General features: G+C 39.3%; 1 protein-coding gene across 2 annotated transcripts; it reads right to left on the reverse strand.

Annotated features, from left to right (window-relative positions):
- Positions 1-26,913, reverse strand: gnai1 (guanine nucleotide binding protein (G protein), alpha inhibiting activity polypeptide 1). 2 transcript variants are annotated; one of them, XM_024291402.1, is made up of 9 exons: positions 26,662-26,913; positions 11,642-11,684; positions 8,239-8,380; positions 7,834-7,991; positions 4,947-5,075; positions 3,180-3,309; positions 2,946-3,099; positions 1,139-1,336; positions 1-1,033 (listed from the first exon to the last, which is right to left on the reverse strand). In XM_024291402.1, the coding sequence occupies exons 1-8, from the start codon at positions 26,777-26,779 to the stop codon at positions 1,146-1,148; spliced, it is 1,065 nt and encodes a 354-aa protein (XP_024147170.1). In that variant the 5' UTR covers positions 26,780-26,913; the 3' UTR covers positions 1-1,033; positions 1,139-1,145. The 2 variants fall into 2 exon arrangements, with proteins under 2 accessions (XP_024147170.1, XP_024147162.1); XM_024291394.1 differs by having other exon boundaries at positions 1,117-1,336.

The following is a 26,913-nucleotide window of genomic DNA, read 5'->3' on the forward strand; positions in this document are numbered from 1 at the left end:
CACTTTGTAAATGTTTTTTATTAGCAAAATAAGGGAGATGAGTCTACAAAGATTCTCCTTCCATGGAGAAAGTACACATACATGGACAGTTTGTGGCAGTTTCTTTACACCGACAGAACCTTTTGTAACATCGCTCAAAGTAGCAACAATCTGAAGACCAGGTTTTTTTTTTTTTTTTTTTTTGCAGAAACAAGATAAATGAATCTTTAGGCTGGTCGTTTGTTTATCAAATAAGAAGCTTAGATCCTTTCAACTTTACAGAAATCCGTCTGCAGCTCCATTTTTCTCTCCTTACACGCCAAAACCTCCATCATCTCCTCTGAATGTGTTCAAATGTACAGTAAAATGTGAAAAAAAAAAAAAATCAGGTTAGTCTCCTTGTTGACTTTCTGAATGACTTGTTTACAGTTTAAAAAGCAGCCTGGAGGGAGTAAATCTCAGTACTGTACTGTGGGCCTCCATTGTCGTGGTGCGTCAGGGGGGTTCGTGGAGGCTACAAGTAGGTCCTCCTGATAGCTCAGTGACATGCACATGTGGGATAGAAGAGACGCCGGCGTATGAAAACAGTTTACCTCTTTATGTCTAGAACACTTCAGCAGGCAACAGAACAAGCATCGGGACGAACGACCGCAGTAAAGATGCATGCCAAGGCACAGGTACCAACAAACCAGGACTCGCAACCCCGGACCCCTCCCCAAACACCTTTTCTCTTCCCAAGTGGTTGTTGAAGAGCAGGGAAAAAAAGAAGGAGCTTTTCCACCAATAACAAAGTTCCTTATTCCAGAAACAGCGGCACGAGAAACAGCAGAAAACATGGGGTCTTCCTCAAGAACAAACAAAATTAGACTAAAAAAAACAAAAGAAAAACGTTTGCGGTGATTTTTTTACGTGATACAAACATCCTACACAAATGTAGTAACGCTAGTTCATAGTTCTGAGACAAAAACATAAATAAAGCTGTTAAAAGTGGCGTATAGTACAGCACTGGTCCATCACGATCCTCCTCTCCCCTCCAAAGATGCTCACAAGTTGCCTAAAGACAAGATGGACAGAATCAATCTAGAGGTCTCGTTGGACGGATTTAGGTGACATAATTATTTGTTTGCCGTTTCTCACCAAGAAAGAAAGTCGTCTTCACCTCATCCTCAGAAAAGCCCACAGTCTTTCAGGTTGTTCTTGATGATGACGTCGGTGACGGCGTCAAAGACGAACTGCACGTTCTTGGTGTCTGTGGCGCAGGTGAAGTGGGTGTAGATCTCCTTGGTGTCCTTCCGCTTGTTCAGGTCTTCAAACTGACACTGGATGTAGGCTGCCGCTTCCTCGTACGTGTTGGAACCTGGAGAGGAGGAGAAAAGGAACGGGTCAGGAGGAAAACAGGGGACGGAAAAATACATTACAGGTTTTGCCATAACATATGGCCATGACCGAGAGCAGAAGATAAAGGTTCAGATTCTGGATTTGATATGGACACATCATAAAGTAAAGTAGTTCAGTTAGAATTAGGAAAACTACGGAACAAAAGTCTATTTTATTGGATAAAACGGGGTGAATTATACAAACAAAAAGTGTGGATATACCAATTTTACTTGGTTTTTTTCTCATCTTTATCACAAAGATAAAAAAAAAAAAATCTAGCGCTAGCCTTTAAACATTAACTCCAATGTTGACTTCATTTTAAATACCGTAACTCTAACTGTTTATGTAATTAACGCAAATCCAACAGGTTCTAAAGTTGAGAAAAGCAGCTTTGAACCAATATGCAACACTTTAAAGTTCTTAAGTGTTTATTCATAAACCACTTCAGAGAAAAAGCCCCTTGCACCGATAACATCAACCAAACAATTACCTTAAACCAGCTGATACTAACGCGGAGAAAAGCAGCTTTGCACTGATATGCAACACTTTAGAGGGGAAAAGTGTTTATGAAATTAACACAAACCATCTGATACTGATGCAGAGAAAAGCCTTCTTACACCAATTTGCACCTTAAATTACTAAAGTGCTTCTGCAATTAACGTAAACCAACTGATACTAACGTGGAAAAAAGCAGCTTTGCACTGATATGCAACACTTGATCAAATAAACACAAACCAGCTGATCCCAATGAAGAAAAGCTTTCCTGCACCAATTTGCACCTTAAACTACTAAAGTTTTTCCACAATTAATGTAAACCATCTGATTTTGATGAGGAGAAAAGCAACTTTGCACTGAAATGCATCACTTTACAGCAGTAAACTTTACGCAGTTAACGTAAAAATATTGAATCTGAAGTGGAGCAAAGCAGCTCTACATTGATTTACACTTAATTTATGTAAACCAGCTGATTCTGACGCAGAGAAAAGCTCTATCCACTGATATTATAAAACGATTAAAAAAACATAAACCAACTGATAAAAACGTGGAGAACAGCAGCTTTGCATAGATACGCAACACCTTACAGTAGTAAAGTTTTAGCCTAATTTACGTAAACCAGCTGATTCTGACAGAGAACAGCTCTATGCACTGATAATGTAAACCGATTAAAAATGTATTTTAATTAAATTAAAAAAACGTAAACCAACTGATTAAAAAACGCCACGTATTGTTGCATCACATCAAAAACAAGCCGCATGTTCTTAATTTCTGTGGCGTGCTGTTGCATTATGGTCGTAAAGTGTTTACGCTCCGAACGTAAACCCACTGATTCTGACGCAAAGAAAAGCAGCACCTTTTACACAATTGTGATAATTGCGTAAAGGGTCAAAGTATTGTGTCAGGTCTAAGGGCGTGCGAGTATCCTCTTGATAGCTCTGGTGTTAAAGGGGTTTGAAGTAAAAGGGGTTTATTTAGTCAAACTTCTGCAGTGCCCCAAGAGAAGTTTACATGATTTTTTATAAACATTTCTAAAACTTGTTGAAATGTAATTGGGATTCTGAGCTCAGTTTGGGGCATTAATGTGATTTTACCGGCGTATTCTGGGTAGCAGATGCTCAGAGGACTCCTCCTGATCTTCTCCTCGAACAGATCTTTCTTGTTGAGGAAGAGGATGATGGAGGTGTCTGTGAACCACTTGTTGTTGCAGATGCTGTCGAACAGTTTCATGCTCTCGTGCATTCGGTTCTGAGGGGGAAAAGGGGATCACAGAGACGTTGAAGACAGCAGAACAACCGTGATCAGGTCAACCGTGCTCCACCCCTCACCATCTCTTCATCCTCGGCCAGCACCAGGTCGTAGTCGCTTAGGGCCACGCAGAAGATGATGGCAGTGACTCCCTCAAAGCAATGGATCCACTTCTTCCTCTCAGAGCGCTGACCGCCAACATCGAACATTCTGGGAAGAAGATAATCAGCCTGTTCCTCAGAATCGGCCTGTTTAACCGTACTCAACGCATCACTTATGCAACAATCCCCATGCTAGCTTCATGTCTCAGCTCGATTAGCCAGTTTTTAACATCCTCACACGTGACAATTCATGATTGGGTTGTGACACACTTAAAGCACGGAGGTTTGGTAAGCTGAGATGTGCAGCTGAAGGAGATTCATGCAGAAGTGTGCGTTAAAGCTGCATGTAATGCTTTGTCTCCACAAAATACAAGCGAAAGGAAACCAAATGACATTAAAATTCCTTCAATTTAACATTTCATCTAATCTCAGAAGTCTTAAAGGACATGAAGAGAGTTCCAAGTCTTCGCCACTAATTAAATTAATCTTTGGTTGGAGAATAAAATGACTAATCAAAACCATAAATTGATTTTCCTCTCCAGTTTTTTTCTCTTATGAAAAAACATTTTTACTGTCAGTTTTTTAAGTATGAATACAAAAAAATGTCAGTAATCTTGGAGAACTGACTGCATTTTTTTATTAAGATAATTTTCTGTCTAATTATTTATTTTCATTTTTTGGCTGCTGTTAATTGATGCAATCCAGAATGAACAAACAAAAGCTTAGAAAAAATGTTCTTGGTTTTTCTGTGTTCAGATGAAGTCATCAGTTGTTTTCCAAACAGAGCAGTTTTTAAGAAGAAATGAATCAATATCTTAATGGAATCCATCAATCAAACAAATTGCAGCCGTTTACAGAACAACACCTGTGAGTAAACCTGTTAGACAGAAAAACAACGGTTCACTTTCAGTTTGTTTGATGAAACGCTTTTGTTTCTACAGCCTGAATAATTCTCGGAAACAAACGTATTGATTTTAGGGAAGCTAACAGCAGCAACAATCACAGTTACACCTGGAAATCATTTTCCTTTATAGGAAACATAAGAAAAATCTGTAAACACAGCGCTCTGTCACCTCTTTTAAGATGGGACTAGTCTAATTCCTGGAATAGTTGGGCTGTGTCCAAATTCCCTCACCGTTAAGGCGATTTTTCAGGTTTTCTGAATCTACAATTTCAAAATCCAGTGGTCTGGATTTTTCCCAGAAGTCTCTGCGAAAAGTTAATGTGCATTGATGCTGGCTTGACTGGTGAATATTGGATTGGATTTCCTTAGTAAAAATGTATGTAATTCTATTTTTATAAATTATTCAGGTTTTTATCATTAGATTACACTTTACTCCTTGTAGAGTTTTAATATTTATTAAGTTTTTACTTCAGCAAAATAAAAGAAAAAAATAAAGTAGTGAGCATGTGTCCAAATTGCATTAAAATCCAGTGCAGTAGCATGTTAGTTATTATAGAGTGGTGAAGGAATTCAGCCATAGCTTGAGTTAATTTTAGCAGCTAGTTAGTTGATGGTTGTAACATCGATGACAGAACAAGCTTTAAAGAGTGGAGGGATGATGTCATCCAGCCTACTGCCCCCACTTCCTGTTTGTGAGTCACAGCTGCTGCTGGCGGAGGGGGGGGTGTCACAGTCTACAGCTGGGGGCTTCTTCAAAGGACGTTTCTACGGTCTAAATGAGTAAGCAGCAGGAAGGAGAGGTAATGAGGCTCAGCCTCTTGCTAGAGTGGAGAAGGTCTCACTTGAAGTGCAGGTCTTTGAAGGTGAAGTGAGTCTCCACAATGCCTGTTGTTTTGACTCGGGTCCTCAGGACGTCCTGCTGGGTCGGGATGTAGTTTGCCTGGGATATCCTGTCCAGATCGTTCAAATAGCTGAGAAAAGGACACACGGGGAGGGGGTGAGAAACAGGTGTGTATCATTCACACACAACAGAGGACGATGAAACCTAAACATTTGGGGAACGGAAGAGCTCTTATTTCAGCTCCGGGTCGCCCTTCTTCAAGGAGGGCTCAAATCAGGACCAGCTTAAAGTGAAAGAATGTAAAAAAAAATAATGAAAACTTAAAAAAAAAAAAAAAGTAATTTGGAAGAATTATTATTTTAAACGAGATAGCATTACCTGCGATAATGCAATTACGAATGCTGTAAGCTGAATGTGGCAGCTGAAGATGATCGCTAAAAATACTGAAACTCAAAACTTGCTAGAATATTAGCTAACTGCCAATTTAGCCTTAAAAATTTTGAAAAATATCTAAGTTAGCATAATGCTAAAATATCTAAACTCCACTAGCCACTAAAACTAAAAAATATGTCTAATTTAGTCAAAACAGCTAGCATTAGCTAAAATAGCTAAACTCCCAAACAGCCTATAAACTAGAAAAATGTCTAATTCAGCAAAAACAGCAAACAAAATGCTAAAATATTTGCTAAACTCCAAATTAGCTTAAAAAACTGAAAAAATGTTTAAGTTACAAAAACAGATAGCATAATGCTAAAGTAACAAAACTGCGATATTAGCCTATAAAACTGGAAAAACTTGTCTATTTTAGCATAAAACAACTAGCATAATGCTAGAGTAGCTATATACTAAATTAGCCTATAAAACTGGAAACAGATCAAATTTAACAAAAACGACTAGTATAATGGTAAAATATTTGCAAAACTCCTAATTAGCCTAAAAACTGGAAAAATGTCTAATTTACAAAAACAGCTAGCATGACGCTTAAGTAGCTAAACTCCAAATTAGCCTATAAAACTGGAAACAGGTCTAATTTAGGAAAAAACAATGAGCATAATGGTGAAATATAAGCAAAATTCCCAAGTAGCCTAAAAACGGGAAATGTCTCATTTCCAAAAACAGCTAGCATCATGCTAACTTAGCTAAATTCCAGATTAGCCTATTGAAACTGGAAACGTGTGTAATTTAGCAAAAACAGCTAGCATGATAAAAAAATATTAGCTAAACTTCAAATTAGCCTATAAAATTGAATAAACATGGATAATAAAAATGAAAAAAAGTGAATAGATTAAGGAGCTTAAGAGGTGGTGATATCTAAAAAGTGTACGGAGGAAAAAAGAAAATAAAGAAAAACAAAAACACTATAGTGTAGATGCTTTACAGCATTAATACAATAAAACACTGAAAACTTGAATAAAAAAATCATAAACCTAAATTCGTTACCAAATAATACAAATAAAGAAAATGTAAAAGCAGTTTTCAAACTTGAAAGTGCACCTAAACTTGAAATAAATGCTTGACAAAAAATATATATATTTAAAATAAGAGAAAATCAGGTAAATCGAAATAAAAAAACTAAAAGCAAAAAAAGTGTTTCATTTTAAGAACTGTTGTTGTTGTTGTTTTTCTCTTGTTTTTTCGTTTCTCTCTGGCTATTTGCTTTCAGTTCTCTATTTACAGTTTCCATTCAGATTTTCGTTTTCTGAGTAGACCTTAATTTAATGTGGGGGTGGGGCTTTGAGCCCGTTAGCTACCAGGACAGGATTGACATCCGGTGACAGGCGCTCTGATGATGTCATTTCCGCTCCAAAACAGCATCATAACACTACATTACTTTGAACACTACAGCCCCATCACTTCAACACCACATCAGAGGAGGGGATACGCAGGCGGAGGCAGACACTGTTCTGGAGGTTATGATGATGTCATATCCGCTCCAGAATAACGTCCTGTAACGCCTCTTCTGGTGTGGTGAATGAAAGTGAGATAATTCTCTCACAAAATTTGGTACGGTGAGGAGGTGAAATGACGTCGTCTCCGACGGGCTCAGAGCCCCAACCCCACGTAAAATTAGTCAAAACTCCAAAAACGAAAAGTCCGAATTAAAACAATAAACAAACATTAGTTTTTCCAATTTGAATGTCTAAAGTTACCAATGTGTATGCTTGAGTTTTGAAATCTGTTTTTTTCCTCAAATCCTCAATCTGGTCTTTGATCCTGCTTTGACCCCATGAGGGGAACCCTGATTTCTCGGTGGTGGGTGGTTTCCCTGGGATGGCTCAGGCCCCCCCCACCTTCCAAATGAATTGGGAAACTCCGGACGTGTGAGGCCATCTGTCCGGCCTGCACCCACCGCCGACTCTGCTTTTCTAACTGGACGGGAAATGTGGATCGGGAGTTTTGCAAATGACTAAAAACCCCAAAGAGTTCAGCTTTAAGCGAAAGAGCTTCCCGTTTCGTCTAAAGCAGCTGCGTGAGTGGGTTTAGAGGAACTAGTGAAAATGTCCACAGGCCCCCCCCCGTTTGACCTGCACTGTGTTTGTTCTGCAGCAGCACAGCCAGGCTGTTCTCTCCCTCAAACAACAGGAGCTGCCTTGTGATGAGATAATCGCTTTCAGAGCCACAGGCTCTTGCACAATGTGTTTCAGGTTCCTAGTGGTGAAGAAAAACAAGTCAGCAGTTCAGTTAAAGGGATTTTTTTTCTCTCTTTACTTTGGGAGCATGTGGCAACCACTGCTGCGCTGAAGTGTGAGGTCAAAGAATAAACAGCCAAAACCTCTCTCAGCTCGGCTGGAGAAGCAAACACGGCCGGTGTGAAAGTCCAGCCGTGGAGTCCTCTCTGGAGGCGACTCACGAGCGCGTGTTCGTGGTTTTCTGTGTGTGTGACTCACTATGCGGCGGAGTCGTTGAGCTGATACTCGCGCGAGCGGCTGAAGCACTGCTGAACTCCGGTGTCGTTCCAGAGCCGCTTGATGATACCGGCCAGCTCGGTTGACATGGAGCCTTCCTCCGCCGTGCCCGCCAGGATAAACAGCTGCCGTGCATCGTCCTGAGAGAGGAGCGCGTCATGAATCAGTCATCAAAGCCATCGTTGTGATTAACGTCGATGTGCCGGCGAGTTGAAATGCCAGCTTGCAGCGCCAGAAACCAAGATTTCAACCGACTACATTAATGGGTGCAGAGGTAGAAATGAGTAAAACACGTAAAATCACTGATAAATCTGAAGTGCTCGGTCCTTTAACAGCAACGACTTCCTGTGAGTCATTATCAGCGGATCTCTGTCAGTAGTCACTCACAGGTCTGGTTGAGTCGCAGAAATCGATCTGCAGGCGGCCCATGGCTCTGATGATGGCTATGATGGACTGGATGGTGTTGCTGTAGACCACGGCTTTGTACTGCTTACACTCTTCTTCTGAGTATCCGGCTTCATGGATGATCCTGCAGAGGAAACAAACGCCACCAACCCCAGAATGAGTCCTGGTACAAAGCTTCATCTGAAGATGGAGAAGCATTCCTGTAGGACGGGGGCTAATCTGGATAAAACTGGAATAAATGATATCGATAATCCTTCATGGTTTTTTTCTCCCTGTAATTCTGTTGTGTAATAGATGGTACATAAATAAATTAACATGTGTCTATTGATGCAGAAAGTGACTGCATTCATGTGGTTTGTTGGAAGATTTGTTGCATAGTTTTCTGATCATTCCAACACGAGTGAAGACTTTCTCTAAATTTGCGTTTTTTTCTCTAAAGGACATCAACCCTTTGGTGCAATTAGCATTAAAAATAACCAAAATTAAGCATTTATGGTCTTTTCCCTGTATTTGCTAAGCCATTATCCATTGTTTACAGACCTTTCCAATATGGCGTCAGTCTGTACGTATCTTGGGTCATGGTAACAGGGTAGCGTAGCATCTCTAGCAATATAACTCCCTGGGCCCTTCTGTCGAATTTTATAACGTTTTTGTCCTAAGTCCTAAAGTTTGCCCACCTGTGCTGTTGGAGCTTTAAGGCTTTAACACCGGTGATGTCGCACACTCTGACCGTTTACGTGATCGACGTGAATCAGCAGAGAACAGTAGTTTTTCGTTAGTAAAGAAAAGAGTTGCGGAAAGATCTGCTGATTTACGCTGATTGCGTAAGCACTGCACCACTGTAAAGTGTTGCACATCAACACATGACTGCTTTTCTTTGCTTTAGAATCAGTTGGAGTTAATTGCGTAAACAGTTAAAAAGTTACACCAGTTCAAAAAAAGTTGAAGTCTCAGAGATTATCAATTACCAGAGATGATCGATTATTGAAATATTTTGTCATATGGTGATACTATCGGTATTGTAAGCCATGTATCGTGAATCATATCGTGAGTTACCCTGAGGTTCCCAGCCCTATTTCTGATTCAAAATTAAAAAAAAGAAATACTCAGTAATGCAATTTGAACCTTAATTTTCTTTATATATGTCCTCCATCATCAGAAAAACATGTTAAAAACAGCAAAATAGAATTTCCATTGGAGTGGGTCTTTAGAAAGGGCGTAAAAGATATTAGATACGTATACGCAGTGGGAGTAACTGCAGTATTGGTAAGGTAAATAGAAAACAGATTCGTATCAAAAATTGATTGAGCAAATGCAATATCATTTGAAAACCACAGGAATGAACAAGATTATGTTGGTTAAAAGGTATAAAATCAATCAAGAAGTAAATAATTGATATCAAAGCGGACGGCAGTTTCTCTTTTTGTTTCTACCTTCTTTGTCTTTTTATGTACAAACGATGCAAACAAAAAGACACATCTGCATCTCACCAACTTCACCTCTTTGCTGAGTGTGTTGTATAAGAGTTTGCTATGAACTATCATCCGCGGTAGAAAAACAACTGTACATAATCTATCTATGGGTCTACCAAATGGTTCACGACCATAATATTTTGTTTAGGCCGTCTGCATGACCTATTGATACACTGTGTCCAAAACAATTTCTCCTAGATTAAATTAAAAATTCTATTTTGTGTTGATTAAAAAAAGGAAATTCTTTGGTTTTTTGAATACCAATTTTAAAATCAAAAAATTAAAATTAAAAGCCTTAAATCGGAAAACTTTAACTTTTTCAGGAAAAAATGACACTTTTGTTGATTGGTTTTGCCAATATTCCATTATTTATCTGTTTTCCTTGTAAATCATTGATCTCAGTGCAGGCCAGGTCACCCGCGTTCCTACTCTGAACACAGAAAAGTTCAGTTCAAGGCCTGAAGTGCTGCTGAAAGCGACCTTGGTCCACGCCGCAGAGCTGGGGTTTGTGTCCTTACAGAGACTGGGAAAAGCGTCAGCTGTGGGAGTCTCATGGTGAGGCGAGCTGCCCGTCTTCTGTTTTGTGAGACGTCAGTTTACCAAACCATTCTCAAGGAATAAACATGAAAACTGTTTCCAAATGTGGCTTTTTCTGACGCTTTCATCTGCTGTTTGTTTGACGGATAACAGTCTCGATTTCTAATTAAATCTTTTGCTTTTTCGGATATTTGCTGACAGTCTGCTACAGACACCAGACATTTTCTTTTATTTATTTTTGTTTCATAACTCATTTAGTTTTTTGGCTTCACAATCAGTTTCTGAGTAGATTTGCTGTTGACTTTTGGAAATCAAAAGAAACCAGTTTAAGATCCAGAATCAAAAAAAGGGGATTTTACACCATCCCTTTTTAAATTACAGTTTAATTTGAAAACATAAGTTAAAGGAAATGAATTTTAAAAAGAAAAAAAAACCTTATAGCACCAGAAGTGCTGAAGCTTTTACTTTGAAGTCATACTTGATAAACAAAGCTACTACCGAGGACCTAAAGTCACTTTTAGTGGGATTTTTTTTTAGTAAATTCACAAAATTTGCATTAATTTGATAAATCCTTTAGGAGTATTAAATTAAGTTCTTTTTTAGTAAATGGTTTAACTTTATAAAGTAATCATTGTATTAACAGGGCTGCTCAGAATCCTTGTTATATAAGCCTCAGTCTTACCTACAACACGAGTCAAAGGGCAGCAGAAATCAATCTTTGCTTTTTCTTCTAAACACAAATATACATATATTTTATTACACAATAGTCTAACTTAAAAATATTTTAAAATATTTTTCTATTTGACTTTACTTTACACAAAATTTCAAATTTATTTAAAAAAATATCTATATTCTGCTTGTATAAGTATGTATAAGTCTTAAAAGCCATTTGACTGGTTTTATTTTTTGTTAATTAAAAAAATATACTAAAAAAGGCAAAAAAAACGAATTTGTCGTGTCAACAAAGAACAAAAATGTGATAAATCACCGTTTCTGATTTGCTCTTTTTTCAAAGTTTAGATGTTTAGTTCTTAAAGGGAGCAAAACATATGACTTTGATACCTAGAAAATACTCTGCTGCTGACTCTGAGAACTGAACAGATAAATGCGGTGCAAACAGAAGGTTGTGAGTTTCATGTTTAGCCTTTGGATCCATCACAAATGTGACCCGTTTGTCCCCCGATCCAAGAGAAAGGCTTTGAAAGCGTTTGATAATTTTGTTCGTGTTGTGGAGACAGAGAAGCCTTCTCAGAAGTAACGTGTTGTGACATTTCTCTGGATCTGATCGGCTGTCGGCGGGAACATCGAGACACACAAAGAAAAAAAAAAGACACACAAAGAGGGTTTCTTTCATTCAGTCAGGAGCAGGAACTTACTTCATCTGCTTGACGATTGTGCTTTTTCCTGATTCTCCGGCACCTGGAAGAGAAGGACGGAGCGTTGATGAGAGACGGCAGCATCTTTGATCAGCAGGTTTACAGAGGTGGAGTCTTTATGCTAACAGAATAAACCCTGGATTTGATTATTTTTAAGGGTTCTACAAGAAAAACATGGAGGCTGATCACAGAATGTGACAGGAGGTCAGTGCAGAACACAAAGGGGGCGTCTGCATTAGCTTCAGCTTCTTATAGTCAAGTTAAGAACCAGATCATAGTAACAAAAAAAGTTAGGTATGTACACGTGTGTACGTGTACATGTAAACACCTTTTGAATACCTTTTTAAAAAACATTATTATCGATGTTTTAAGGATGTAAATCTCTCTGCACACTTTATACACTTTTCTCAGACAGACGTGAATAGTTTCACACTTTTCTTTCTTGTTTAAACTAAAGTTCAAACCTTTGTGGAAAATAAGTTCAGAATTATAGAAGAAAACCATAAATCTAACAATAACCAAAGATTGATGTAATTGTGGTAAATTGAACGCATACAGCAAAACACGGTATGGAGGTGATCGATTGACTATAGTTAACAGCCAGTCAGGATGCAGAACACAATGTCAAAAAAAAAAAACCTGAAAAACTGCAAGACCATGAGTGGTAATTTGTGCATTCTTATTTCAACACATTCTCACTCTCAGGTCGTCAAATATTGACGTTTGGATAAGGACCCCTCTACGTCAATTTTTGACGTTTTGGGTGTCCCCAACTCATCGTTGCCGTTTCCATTAAATCGGGGGTCCCCAACCTCGGAGCCACAAACCAAACCCAGTTCAGGTACCCTAACCCTAAACCGACACTTGACCAGATGCGGTACTAAACCTGAACCGGTACCAGATGCGGTACCAGACGTGGTATCGAACGTGAACCAGTACTGGGTTAAGGTTAGGGTGCTCTAAAGCGGTCCGATACGGTCCAGTACTGTATTTTGATCATTTCCATTGTAAAATTGACCCATTAAACAGTACCAAACTGTACCTTTTGGGGGCCCCATCGGTTGTACATCCATTGAAAAGTTGGGGCGGAACTGTTGTTGCCACTCGTTGACTGGCGGAAAGTGATGATGACATTAGAAAGCACCACTACAGCACTCATTTAAGCTAACGTTTTCAACATTTGTAAGCATTTGGGCTTATGCCGATTCAATCTCGCCCCCACAATCTTCTTTCAAACAATGTTAAATTCCTGTTCTACACGATGTACCAGAAGTAAAGCAATAAAAAGACGAGCTGCTGGATAACCTCCACATTTACAACAGTGCAATGACACACTAGCAGTCTACACCACGCATGCACCGTGAAAACAAACCACTGAGAGGAAGCGAGGCTTTACTGAGTGGAAACACTCGGCAGAATTAACTGGACTGGACTGTACCACTCCTTACCATACTGTACTGCTCGGTGGAAACGAGACTTAAGGCACAAAGCGCTTTACAGCTATAGTCCCATCACATTCACACACAAATGGCGGGTCCCTGGCTGAAAAAGGGTGCCAACCTATAACCAGGTTGTCTTCTCCAAAGAACACTTTGACACGTGGACGTCCAGGGCGGAATTGAATCTGTGATCTAACGGTCGACCGCTCTACCTCTGCACCACTATACAGCATCTGTGTGTATTTCCATATATACTTTTTACATTTTTTATGTTTCAATTAATTCATGACCATTTACTTTAAGTCTGATGTATCTATGTATACAAAAATGTCTGTCTTCTTTAGTTTGTTTTGATTTCTTGAAATAAACCAATTCCAACAGAAAAAAAGCCTCAAAAGCTCAAAGCCTGGCTTAGTTTCACTGCTACTACATGTTGATCACCCTCAGCCGAGGCCCTCCATGCTGTTTGTGGGAAAACATTTAAATGCACCGTTATTGACGGGGCTGTGAAACGTCACAGCGGTTCTACTCTGAAAACGCTTTGAAGGAGAGGAGGAGATGGAAAGGCCATAAACGGAATTTAGAAAGTCGTATCAGTCGAGTCCCGGTGTCATGGCAACCGTTCAGGTCATCTCCACCTGAAGAGGCTTTGTGTTTATTATGTGCACCTGCTGCCATCTCCTTCCTCCGCTGTGTCAGAGTCCTCTGTAATGAGGCACTTGAAGGGGAATTTTCTTTATGAAAGCATCGGCGATACTGTCAAAAGTTCATCGGACATCAGCTCAAATAAACAGCAGCTTTTGATCTGGCTGGTGGTGAGGGTCTGGCTTCACCTCCTTTCCCCACTTTCTCAGGGTGAAGGGACCACAAGTTCTCCCTGAGGTTCCAGAAGTGAAAAGCTACTGTAACGCCGACCGCTTTTGCCACCTCGTGACACCGTCACAGACGGGTTGGTGTGCTCTCGCACAATAAAACCATCCACCGTGAATCTACTTCCACATCCCCTGTGGGCGTAGCAGCAGAAAACATATGACAGCGTGTCCCCTGAACACAAGCCGCTTCTTGTTGGGTTTTTGAAAGAGCAGCGAGGAAACTCGGTTACATCTTTATAAAACAAAAACTGACGATTCATTGGATCTAAGATATAAAAACAGATCCCCTACTCCCACACCATCACCTCGGCAATGACAACACTGATAATTCCACCTGAGGACGCGCTATTTTAATGACATGTCATCACTCAGACATCAGTGGGGCCTGCAGGGGGGCGCTGACGAATCTGCGGGGGTCAGTGCATCCCAGCAGGGCGTTCAGATGGACAGAGGACGCACGGCGCGGCGGGTGATCCGACACTCCTGTCCTTTTTGACACGCCCCGGAGCCGTTTGTTCTAATATTTGTTTTACAACGCCACACTCTTTGCATATTGACGCAGATCCTCTCATATGGAAATCCATTTGGTCAGGCGACAAACCCACAGCTTAAAAAAGCACAAACGAATAAATAAAAATAATGATGAATGCTGATCTTGAGCTCATCTACGTCTGCATCTTAGAAGACAACAATTAAGCTGTTTGATACATCAGACAGTGATTAAGACCCTTTTTGTGTTAAAGTTGTTTCATTTGATAAAAAGACGCCATTAGAACTCAAAACATTTCTAAACATCTCTATTACACATGGAAAATAAGTAATAATAATTCCTTAATTGCAGTAAAAATTCCACTCTGACAGTTTTTATGACTTCTCTTGACTATATCAAAATGTTTACATTTCAAAAAGTCAAAAACAGCTCAATTTCATCAATGTTGTGTCAGTATAGTACAGGAGTCTGAAATCTTAAGGCTCCAGAGTCACTATCCTTTATCTATTGCGGCTCTACCAAAGAAAAATGCCAACAATTTGAATAAATATTGGGTTTGTAACTTTGGTTTATTTGTTTTCAGTTCTGACGTTTATGTTTAGATTTTTAACACGTCAGATTATGGAGCAAAATAACTTAAAAAGTTTAATTTATTTTCAGTTTTTATTATCAGAAAGAGCTTAAATCACATATTCAGAGCTTCTGCTGCACAACAGTGTTTAGTTGCTATTCTTAAAGTGCATACATTTTTAAAAATTGGATTCCACACATTGACTGTACATGAGAACTGGAATAAGTGGGCCCTCCCCCTGGGTGTTCCAAACAGGAAGTGCCCGCTGGCTCCAGGAAGCCAAAATCCCACAGACTTCTCAAGAGAAATAAACAACTATTACTCAGTTATTATATATTCCGGATTAACCATTCCTTGACTTCTAACAAGTTCACTCCTGACTGGCTAGAGTGGTTGCCATAGAAATATTGACTCAGATTGACTCGGACCAATCACTGCTTACAGTCGACATCTGGCTCCAATATGGCAGCGTTTGTGTGGATAAAAAAAGGTGACTGAATTGACTTCATTTAGTAGGAGCTAAAAGTAAGGCATTTTCTATGAGTGATGTCACTCTGTCCAGTTTTCAGATACAGTCAATATAAGTCATCATGTTTATATTCAGTAGTAAGGCCGAATCGAGATTGTTCCCTTACCCCTCCAATTGTAGGGGCATTTGAACTAGTAGTGTTGTCCCAACTTGATTTTTTTTATTAAGGGGACATGGGGCTGACTACCCGTTGTGTTCTGCGTTGCACTGTGCCGTGGAGAAGAAATGCATTTCTTCACCAAAGCAAAGATGTTTACCATTAAACGTTACGTAATGACTTTTTAAAGTTATAAAACCGATATGTATTTTTCCAGTGCTGACAGCTACAGGCTAACGTAGATGGACAGCAACTATTGATGACATCCTCGAGGGTTATTAATGTCCGGATTTAAAGATACTATTCTTCATTTGGAGGGCTACACATAGGGGAAGGGAGACACCATAGGGGTGGGGGGAAGAATTCGGATTCGGCCTAAAAGAAAAAAAAGGACAACAGTTACCTAAAGCTAATGATAATGATGATAGAAAATGTCCTGTTTGGCTTGAATTTAATGTATTTTTTGTTTATGAAAGAAGTTGGTTGCAAAATTCAGCAAATTGTAACACTATCATCATTTAATTATTGTAAATATTATACAATATTTATTAATAAACGACTAATGGCTCCAAAAACAAAATGTATTTTTTCTAAATGGCGAAGAAAGACTTTACGTTGACTTTTGTTCTGTCAGAAGCCGATTCTTCTAGCGTTGAAGGTCGCAGCCCTCTGGTAAAGTGACCAGCTTGGTAGTGATTTACGAAGGGCGGGGCTGCTGTCAAACCTGTACTCTACTCTCACTGATTTTGACTCCTCCCCCCTTCCAGAGCAACGCTGAACCACAGACCTGAGGCACAGTTCCTTGAGCAGAGTCACGTTACACACCCGCAGCTATGATACCCACCCACCCACCCACCCCCCAAAATTTCCAAGGATCCCATATTCGTGGCCACAGCTGGTTCCCGTTTCTTGTGGTTCAAACTATTTTAGGGAATCTTCGAGCGCCGCAGCCTTTATTCCTCCCAGTTTTCCACAAAAGAACAGAGCGGGTTTTATTGACCTGCTGCAACACATCTTTCCACACCCCCCGACTCAGAGTAAAGGGTGGAATGCTGCATGAAGACGCTGTAAAGACACTTGATTGTAGAAACAGACCTCCACGCTTTGGCCTTCCTTTAAATAGTTTGAGAAATTCTCCTCATTCTTGTTGGCTTCGGGGTCAGAGGGGTCCGTGATAGATTTCTGGGCGGGAAGAGGTATTCCTGGACCACTTTTGGATGAGCAATCCAAGGAGCCGGGCCTCTAGAGTTTGGCATGATGTGCAAACCACATTAGCGATGGCACATTAGCGGTGCACCATCGACCCCTTCCCCTCAGTTTTCCTCCACAGAACATTTTGTTCTTCCCTTCTACATTCTCTCCATTTCCTCCAATGATTTTTTCCCCCCCTTCTTTATGGTTTCCTCTCATTCACGCTCTGTTTTTTTTTCTTTTTTCCCTCTGGGTGGGTTTAAAGCATGAGTCACTCATGGCAGATTCCAGGAGTGGCTGAGCTGGTGTTTTAAGCCCACCAGGGGGAAGCGGTTAATCACAGGGATCGATCTGCCCAAACGTAGAAATTGACAGCTCAGAGATCGTTTCTCACACTCTCTGGAGCGGGCCTGACCCGTTCTAATGACGATAAAGCTTTGTGAGCAGTTTAGCCCCTCTGTTATCCCTGTTTCAACCCCTCAGCCGCTTAGGAGCTGCTTTTTATCATTGATCCTGCTAATCAAGCCTGGAAAACTCTAACCACAAATACCATGGACTGTGTAGTAATACCAAACAGTTCATCAGTGGCAACAACGTACTTGGAAGATTATTTAGCATGGAAATAGGACAAAACGTCATTATTAAAGTAGGTGATAAAAAGACCCTCCCTAGTTTGGGTGACCCTACTTTGACTTTTGTTTTGTTTGTGGGCGAACAGCTCGAGTACGAACATAGCAGACATCTTTTTTTATCGTTTAGTCCTCAAATATGGAGCCCCTACAGGGTCTTTGAAGTGATAAAAAATAATATTTTTTCCCAAAAATGTAAGTTAAAAAAAAATCTGGTTTCTTACTGGTGCACAAAAAATGTACTTTGATTTTTACAAAAAAAATATTTCTTCAATTTTTAGAAAAAAAAACGTTTGTTTACTTACATTTTTAGAAAAAAAAATGCTTTTCAGTTACTATCCAGTGCACACCAGTAACTATACGGTGCACACCAGTTAGTAACCAAAAACCATTCTTTTAATTACATTTTTAGGAAAAAAGAGTGTGTTTTTTTTTCACTCACTTTTTTTTTTTTTTTACTTTTCAGTTACTTTCTGGTGTGCACATGATAGTAAAAAAGAAAAAAAAATGTAACTTAAATTTTAGAGAAAAAAAAAATGTTTAACTTCGATTTTTTAGGAAAAAAAATCTTTTTCAGTTACTATCCAGTGTGCAGCAGTTAGAAACCAGAAACTTTAGGGGCTCTGTAAGTTGGTAAACAGATTTTTTTTACTTTAATTAAAATATAAATATATATATATATATATATATGTGTGTGTGTGTGTGTGTGTGTGTGTGGGGGTGTGTGTGTGTGTATGTATGAGTTTGCTTTTTTTAACTTCACTTTTTTTTTTACTTTGATGTCCCTTTAGGAGCTCCAAAACCTCAGCCTTAGTGACTTTTATCATCTCTGCCATGAGGGTGTTATTTAATTAATAACCACGCAATGGATTTTGACCAAAAATACATTTCCAATTGTTGTTCATCTCCAAGGTAAACAACCATGAGATCTTCTGCTTCACTACAGCCGAGCTTTTACATTTTTAATGCTTTCGTTCATTAGCATAGGCTCGTCTTACAGCCTCCTTTTACTGTTCTCGTGGTATACCTGCCCATTTACACGCCATTTAAGGTTGTAACCTGAAGAGTGTGGAGGGTTACCTAACTACTAAACATAAACAGCGAATAGCAGCACAGCATACTCTGAACGTCCCAACCCATGGCTTCCTTTAGTCACTAAACTGGAACGTTTTTGTACCTTCCTCGAAGGCTCCAAGTGCTTACAGTCACAGTCCCATTCACAGACTGATGGCAGCTCCACTGTTGAACACCAGGGGCAAAGTGGGGTTTACCGTCTTGCCCAAGGATACTTCGACATATCGGCGGGCAATCGTCCCATCAGAGGTCAACCGCTCCACGGCTGCCCCAAAAGACGTGGTGGTTTGCGTCACGTAAACGCTCCATGGGAACTCATTTTCCTGCTTTCATGAGCATAAAAGAAACTTGAGCTAACTTGCTTAGTTTCAATCAGCAAGCCCCGTCTGGCCCTCACCGAAGCAGGAATGTGTTTACCTTTCAAGAGAAAATGCCTTCATTCTTGCTCAATCAGCCCAGACATCCCGCTACATGTTCCTGCAGCACAACGCTGAACGAGCAGCAGGTCTAACGGCCCGACGTTTGTCGAGCCCTTCATAACAACATTGGAGATTTCTGTTGACCTTGTAGCGCCTGACCATTATAACTATTCTAACCACAGCTCTGATTATGAGCCTGCTGTCATGTGTTTGCCTGGTGCTGACACAGGCCTCACACTTTGTGCCTGGTAACCCACATTCCGTGTGTGCATGTCAACACTCGGCTAGGCTCGCCTCCTGAGGGAATAATGGAAAAGTTTCAACCTATGGTTTTGTTTACAAGGAGACTGCAGCCTCTGATGTACACATGGCTGGCTTCTCCATGCAAATAGTTGATAGGAATTTACACAAAGTGACTTGCATAAGAAGGACTCTGGAATTTATGTAAGCTCAGAGACATTTGGACAAGCTAGTTACAACCTTGACAAAAACGTTCCATTAGTTTTAAGCATCCAGATGTGTCACAGTAAACATTTTTTCACTTTCTAGAACAGAAAATCATTAACCCTTTAACCCCGGAGCTTTAGCTTCAGTGTTGACGTTCTTTGAACTACCATAACTCTTCAACTGATGTAATTACTACAAATTCTGACGATGAGAAAATCTGCTTTGTGCCGGTATGCAATATTTTACTTAAACTATCTTATTTACATGTTGAGAGAAGCACTAGCTAGCTTTGCTAATGTAAAGTGTTGCGCAAGGCCATTTTTTTTCCCACGTCAGAATCCATTGGAATTCCTTTAACTGCATAATCGATTGAAGAGTAACAGCAATTCAAAGAGCGTGAAAAATAACATAGTTCTGACTGATTCTGACGCAACGAAAAGCAGCTTTGCACTTATGTGCAATAGGTTTGGGTCTGCATAATCAATTGATCTGAATTAATCCGAGTTCAGTAAAAAAATAATTGATCCATAAAACTTGAGATCGATCTTTATCCATTTCCTTCCCCACCACAAAAAAAAAAAAAAGATCATTTTCTGGGTTGAGATATTTGTTGAGACATAATTTGTCAAAACAGCAGGTTTTGACAAATTATGTTATTGTGGCATTAATGTGATGCGATAATTTCAAAAATAAATGTTAATGTGTGTGACTTGTATCAGGTCGGGGAGCTGCTTCTTTGATCAATATAAATCTCAAAATGTATTTACGTTTATTAAAGATGACCTTAGTATTTTTCTATTAATACGACATCTAATGTGTAAAACGATGTACAAAAATCTAAATTGAATAGAAAATAAATGAAATTTTTTTTTTTTTTTAAATTGCGATTTAATCGTGAATTGAATCAATTCTGGGAATTATTGGTGATACTCGGGCCAAATGTGCAACACTTTACAGTAATGACGTTTTTACGCAAAAAACTGTAACCGGCTTATTCTGATACAGAGAGAAGCTATTTTGTACCGCGTAAAAAAAAAAAAAAGCATGTTCTATTTTAATTCTTCAACCTTTTACGCAATTAACGTAATTCCAACAAATTCTGACACGGAGAAAAGATATGCAACTTTTTACTAGGACTGCCACAAACAATTATTTTAATAGTCAACTAATGGCAGATTAATTTTTCTATCGGATCGTGCACAAACTGGATATAAAACACACACCATCATAAGCTTTAAATTTGAAGTTTTTAAGCTATATAGAGACATTTTGCTCTGATGGCGTTGAGGTTTCAGGGATGCACAAAAATCGTTTAGCTAATGATTTTGCTCTCTGTTTACCTACAATGTTAGCTTAGTTTAGCGAGACGATGATCCCTCTTTAGCATTATCATACTCAGTCACATCGTGCTTCCTCTTCAGGTGTTCTTGCATCACCGTAGTGCCGGCATGAAACACAAGCTCTGGATTTTTTTTGTTTTTATTTTTTGTTTCCCACTTTCAAGCTCTGTTGCCGTGTTGTTATGGTACCTGATATGTCCCATAACATCACTACTGACCCAGACTAATTGACTTAGTCCCGACTAATCGAGGCAGTCCTACTTCTTACAACAGTTAAGTCCTGAGCAACAAAAAGCAGCTTTAATTTATGTAAGCTAAGTGTTTTGCTTATTAGCACAAAGTTGCTTTTATCAGTTTCAGAATCAGTTGTAATTTAGTTAATTGTGTTAACAGTTACTGTAGTTTAAAACACCAACTGTGGAACTAGCACTTCAGGGGTTAAAAGGTTAAACAACTCAATAATTTTCTTTAGAAGTGACAAAACAAGATTTTGACACATTTTTTGTTTAGCGCTATGAATATCCAGGAAAAGAAAATGCTGACATACCATAATAATCACCCATAAATATTTATACACAGGATGCTGGGATGTTTTTGTCGACTAGAAAACAGATGACGGCAAAGATATTTGGCTGAAATTGCCACGATATCAACGTATTGCTATTATGTGACAAGCTATTCTGTTAATGCAACATTCAGCAATGGTACAGGGTGTCCTCCTCAACCTGTGAAGAGGTTTTTATACACCAACAAATCATACGACTACCAGGCTGAGGGGAAATGAAGGCATAGGTGCCTCGCCCAAGGACACATACAAGTAAATGGTTGAAATGAAGCTGCCAGCTGGAGGAAGAGAAAAACAGTTGACTTTTGAGGTGCACATTATCTTCATCTTCACTGGGAAAGTTTGGCCTGTTGAGGGAGCTCTGAACCTTTCAAAGACAGTGAATGCATGGCGCGAGTCACAGATGTTATATAGGCCTAATAAAAACAGGAGATGAATGGGTTGTGGTGCCACTGTGTTTAGATGATAGGTCAATGCTCAGACATAACAGTCAGCGTGTCCTTCATCAAGACGCTCACCCTGACAACAATATTCAGAGTGAATGATTGTGACAAAGCTGGAGTATTCGCAGGCACCACGTTTTACTGAAGCACCTGATTGGTCAGTTTATAATCTGAATAACTTTCGAAAAAGAAAAAAATATCATGAAATGTTTAGGAAAATATATCAGAGCAAGAATTGTTATTCTGGCAAATAGAATGAGTAATAATTGTCTATTTCTCAATCGAAGTCTTTGGGGTTTTGGCTTCTTGGAGCCCGCACGTATCTCCTTATTTAAACACAAGGGTGGAGGGGTTGCACTGTCCAGTGATTATACAGTCAATGACCTGGAAGCATCCTAACTTCCTCCTCCTCTGTTTGGGTTCTGTCTCTGTGACTGGGATGTTTGGGGTGGTGAATGAAGGATATAAACAATGGGAGATCTTGACTGTTAGAATGCAGCACAGAGGAGTTCATGGAACCACCCAGCATTTAAAAATAAACATAACAAGTCAAAAAAGTACAGATGCCAAAAAACTAGGCACAGTCTGTATAGGGCTTGGGCACACTATCGAGAACAACTGCATTGTGGGAAACAAACAAAAACATAGGGGCGACTCCCATTTAAACAAAAAAAGTCCCCTCATACAAAATCATACAATCTGACTGAAGAGTGAGGAATCTTAGTTTATACAATTGTGTCGACTGGGCAGGACAGTACGGTGGTCCAGTCTGGTATTTTGAGTGTTTCCATTATAAACTGCATCATTTTTGGTCTCCCGTTGGTTGTAGGTACATAGCAAAATGGAACAGACCGGTTATCGTGGACCTACTCTTGAAACCCTTTGATTGGCAGAAGGTCATTACGACAATAGAAAGCAGCTGTATTCCTCTTTGCCGCAAAGTACCAAAAGCCAAGCAGAAGAAATGAGCTGCTCCATTGTTGTTGCTGTTGTCGGTTTCACCTCAACAGTCCAACTTTGAGAGGAAAACGCCCGAATTGCCTGGACCATTCTAGACTGGACTGGACCGTACCACTCAGTGGAAACAAGGCTTTAGAGTAGGTTTCCATCCCTCTGTCAGCTAAAACAAATAGTAGAATATTTACTCTAACTATTTATTAGAAGACACTTTCATTGCATGTTACACATTCTGAAGAATGTCTGGTGCTTGAGGGTTTAGTATCCCTGGTACTAATGTACAGTGAAAGCTCTCTGATTGGATGAGATCTGTACATTTCTGGTGCGGGTTCACCTGGTTTCACCATAAATGTCTGTAATTCCCCTTTGACGTGCTAAAATTAATAAACTAAGATCATCCTTTTACAATTCTAATATCAAAAACACAGATTTAACAATCAGAAAGGCAACAGATGGGAAAAAAAGATGAGAACTCAACAAAATAAAAGCTTTTTTCTTCTAACTGCTGACCTTTTATTGTTTGAGAAATCCGACTTTCCTGCAACTTTCTGCCTTTAAGATCGTATAGATTATTATAATAATTAGTAACAATCTATATAAAAACAGCTGTACTGGAATCAAAATAAACTATAACTCTAACCAATGAATGGAAGCACCTTAGTGAGTCTCCAAACATAAATATTCACTTCTGTGATTTTAGTTAGTCACAAACAGTTTGACCGAAAAATTGACATTTGACACAGAAAGTGATAAGCAGACAAACAAAAATTCAAAGAGATAAACCATTACGGATGATAAGTCTAAATTCAAAAATGAAACACAATAGCCATGATAGCAAGGACTAGCTTCCTTCTGATAAAAGTGTTTGTTCCCTGAATTCTAGAAAGCTGTTAAGTACAAAACAAAAGAAAACATCATCACTGGTCCGATCAGTCGTATAAATAGGCCTAACAGATAAAATGAGACCAATCTGATGATGGAAAAACACATTAAAACAGGACAATAAGGAGTCTGTGTGGTTTGAAGCTAAACTTGAGCGACTCCTGGAAGTCAAACTTGGGATTTCTCAACAAAACGCACAAGAAAAATAGTAGAGAAGCTCAAAAATCCATTTATTAAAACTTTATTAATTCTTTCAGATTTAGCGTGGCGACTTAACATTGTTGGGACATAATAGAAAATAAAGTAATATAAAATTGGAATCTTCGTAGCATCAATATTTCCTTTTTATTAGGACTATAAACAAAAAAAAATTGAATCAGTCGATAAAATTGATTAATTTCCCATCTTTACCAACAACCTAAGATGAACTGTCAGGGTAACTAACACATAAACTACAAATTTCACAAAAATAGTATTCTCCCTTTTATACATGCTAAATGAATCTGATTTTAAAAGCTTAAAATAAAACATTTTAACAGTTTAGCCATACAACAAGTAGAAACCTTAGTGATGTGTGGAAAAAAAATAAACAGCCGGTACCTTATAATACTGAACAAACCAGCAGACCTGTAGAAACCACCCTAAAGCTCCTAAATGCTGTAGTATTCAGCTTCACTCCAGCTGAGTTAGCCTTTGGTCTCCTCCAAAAACTGCAGTCAAACATCAGCATGAAGTTGTCCCATCACACCAACCCAATCCAGATCAGTCCAACCCCGCCTGCTGACTCTACATACAGACGACATACCAGCACCAGAACCTCAAAACACAAATCAACGGCAATAAAAGCAACTAGGGTCCAACTATTTCCCACTAAGCGCATATTTTCCAATATTAGCCGCAATGTTTATTCAAAAAACTATTCAGACGGCCCAGCGTTTAAGAGCTATTATTCACCTCACCAATGTGATGATGATGGGTAAACAAGGTTCATCTGGCAGTGAAATACAGTATGGTACTATTTTTATGGACACAAAAAGTAGGCAACAACAGTGGATGAACATTTCAGGATTTAATAAAATGATCCACACAACAGCATAGTATTTTAAAAGCACTATGACATTGGCGTGAGCAGGAAAACATGTAGGGGAAAGGTCTACAGAATGCCAACAACGCTATCAGTCCCAATGCACTAAGCTCCAAAGTCAAACATGACATGAGATTGGATAATGTACATCATAGTACAGTACCATGTATGTTCCAAAAGTTGCTCCAGCGTTATTTGGACCATTTTAAAATAAATCAGCGTCTATTTATTGCAACATCTTTTTAAAGCTATCATTTATTGTCAATAAACGATGGGCCAGCACAAGAAGATATCCTGTGTTTGACTTTCCAGCTCATCCTACATGCATGTCACAAACATGACTCCATTTTAACCCTTGTGCGGGTTCAGATAACCCGACCCATATATTGATGTGTGATCCCTCCCATGACAAAGGTGGACACCAGTGAAGATGACCCTACAATTAATGTAAGCATGCCTAGGATAGCACAAGGGTTAGTAAAGGTTCTTATACAGTTCAATTTAGCGCCAAAGAACATTTGTACTGCAAAGAAATGACGCATAGAAACACGCATTTCTTTACTTTTTGTGGCATTTCTCAGTACTTGAACTCTAAAAACCAATAAATGACTTTAAAGTCCCACACCAATTATCTCTAGATCTATTGTAAAAGCATTCCCAGTGATCTTTTACATATGATTATGCCATTTTTAGCCAAAATCAAAAAACTTGTGTCGTATTCTAGGACAGTTTCTGCAGAGCCTCTGATTTATAAGCAACCTTTATTTCCCATGATCCCTTTGTTTACACTCTCCTGCTAGCTTACAGCCCCTTACAACCCGAACCTAGCATTAGCGGGGCAACAAAAATAGCAAGAAATTAGGAAGTGTACAGTTTGGAGTCAGATGTTAGCTTAAACGAAGAAAACATAGATGTACAAGAGGAAGCATCGGAATGGACCACAAGCGTTTTAAAACAGCATTTTTTTCATCTGTTCTTGAATCACCAAAATGCAATTTTAACTTTAATTTTCTTTTTATACGTCCCCCATCATTAGAAAAAAAACACAATTTTAATTGGCGTAGGTCTTAAAAGCTAATTTTCATAACCCCAATAATAAAAACAAACAACACACCTCTATTTTTTATGACATGTTTGGGCCCCACCAGGCCACCATACAAGTCCCATTAGGTCAGATTTGGAACATCAGGACACAAAAATAACTGTATTCTGGAGCGAGACTAAAACCATGGGGTTTGGAAAGCACCTGAATACACAAAGGCCTGTCAAAATTGGCAACTGCTGAGAGTAATGAAAGGGTCATGAGGCAGCTATCGCTAACATCAGCGTGTGATCTGACAGCTGAGCTGCTTTAGTCAAACACTGATCATCTGCTTTAAACGTTCCAGTGGCTTCAGAACACTTCCTGGATGCGTTTTCGTGATCATTTCAATCATTTGTTCCTATATTTTGACACAAAAGCCGAGGTTGAGCGTGTAAATATAGATAGTTTAGGGAATTTGAAGCCAAAAAACATGAGGAATTGAGGTTTGGGGTGAGTTATGATGATTGGAGGGATTGAGTTTCTGTCACTAGAAGTTAGGCCTGAGTCCCTAATGAGCCATGGGTCCATTTTCACACTGTAAATGAGAGGAAATGGCTTTGTTAAAAGGGGTTTGCTCAATACAAATAGGCTAGAATAAAAAAGCAACATAGGAAGAAGAAAAAAGATGGCAAAAAAAAGACATTAGAACTAAGTCTACTAAAAATAAAGAAGGGAATTGGATATAAAACTGAAGTGGTATTTTGCAGAAGCTTTGGGTGAATTTCACTGAAGCTAGCAAAAACGGAAACTTCTCCAGTGACATTAAGCTAGCTCCTAAAAAAAAAATATAACGGAAACTAACTCTGAAGAGGTTTTTGACAACAGGTCACCCCCCTTTCCGAACACTTTTGGAACTATTTTGGGGTCTGAAAGACGGAGAAGTTGGTGGGAGAGCCGTCCGTCTTACCGAGCAGCAGCAGCTTGACCTCCCTGGCCGCCTTCTCCCCGTCGTCCCGCAGATTCCTGTCGATCATTTTGCTGCGCTCCACCGCCGCCTTATCCTCGGTACTTAGCGTGCACCCCATCCTCGACGGCGTCCGTCAGACCCAGATTGTGTTAAAAATATATATACACTCGTATCGGCCTAAAACACCATAAATAATCACGTAAATTGGTCAAAAGCCACCCCGATCATACACGCCCTTTTTCAAACGGGCTA

This window comes from Oryzias melastigma, linkage group LG23 (genome assembly GCF_002922805.2).
Source record: "Oryzias melastigma strain HK-1 linkage group LG23, ASM292280v2, whole genome shotgun sequence".
NCBI classification, from domain to species: Eukaryota; Metazoa; Chordata; class Actinopteri; order Beloniformes; family Adrianichthyidae; genus Oryzias; species Oryzias melastigma.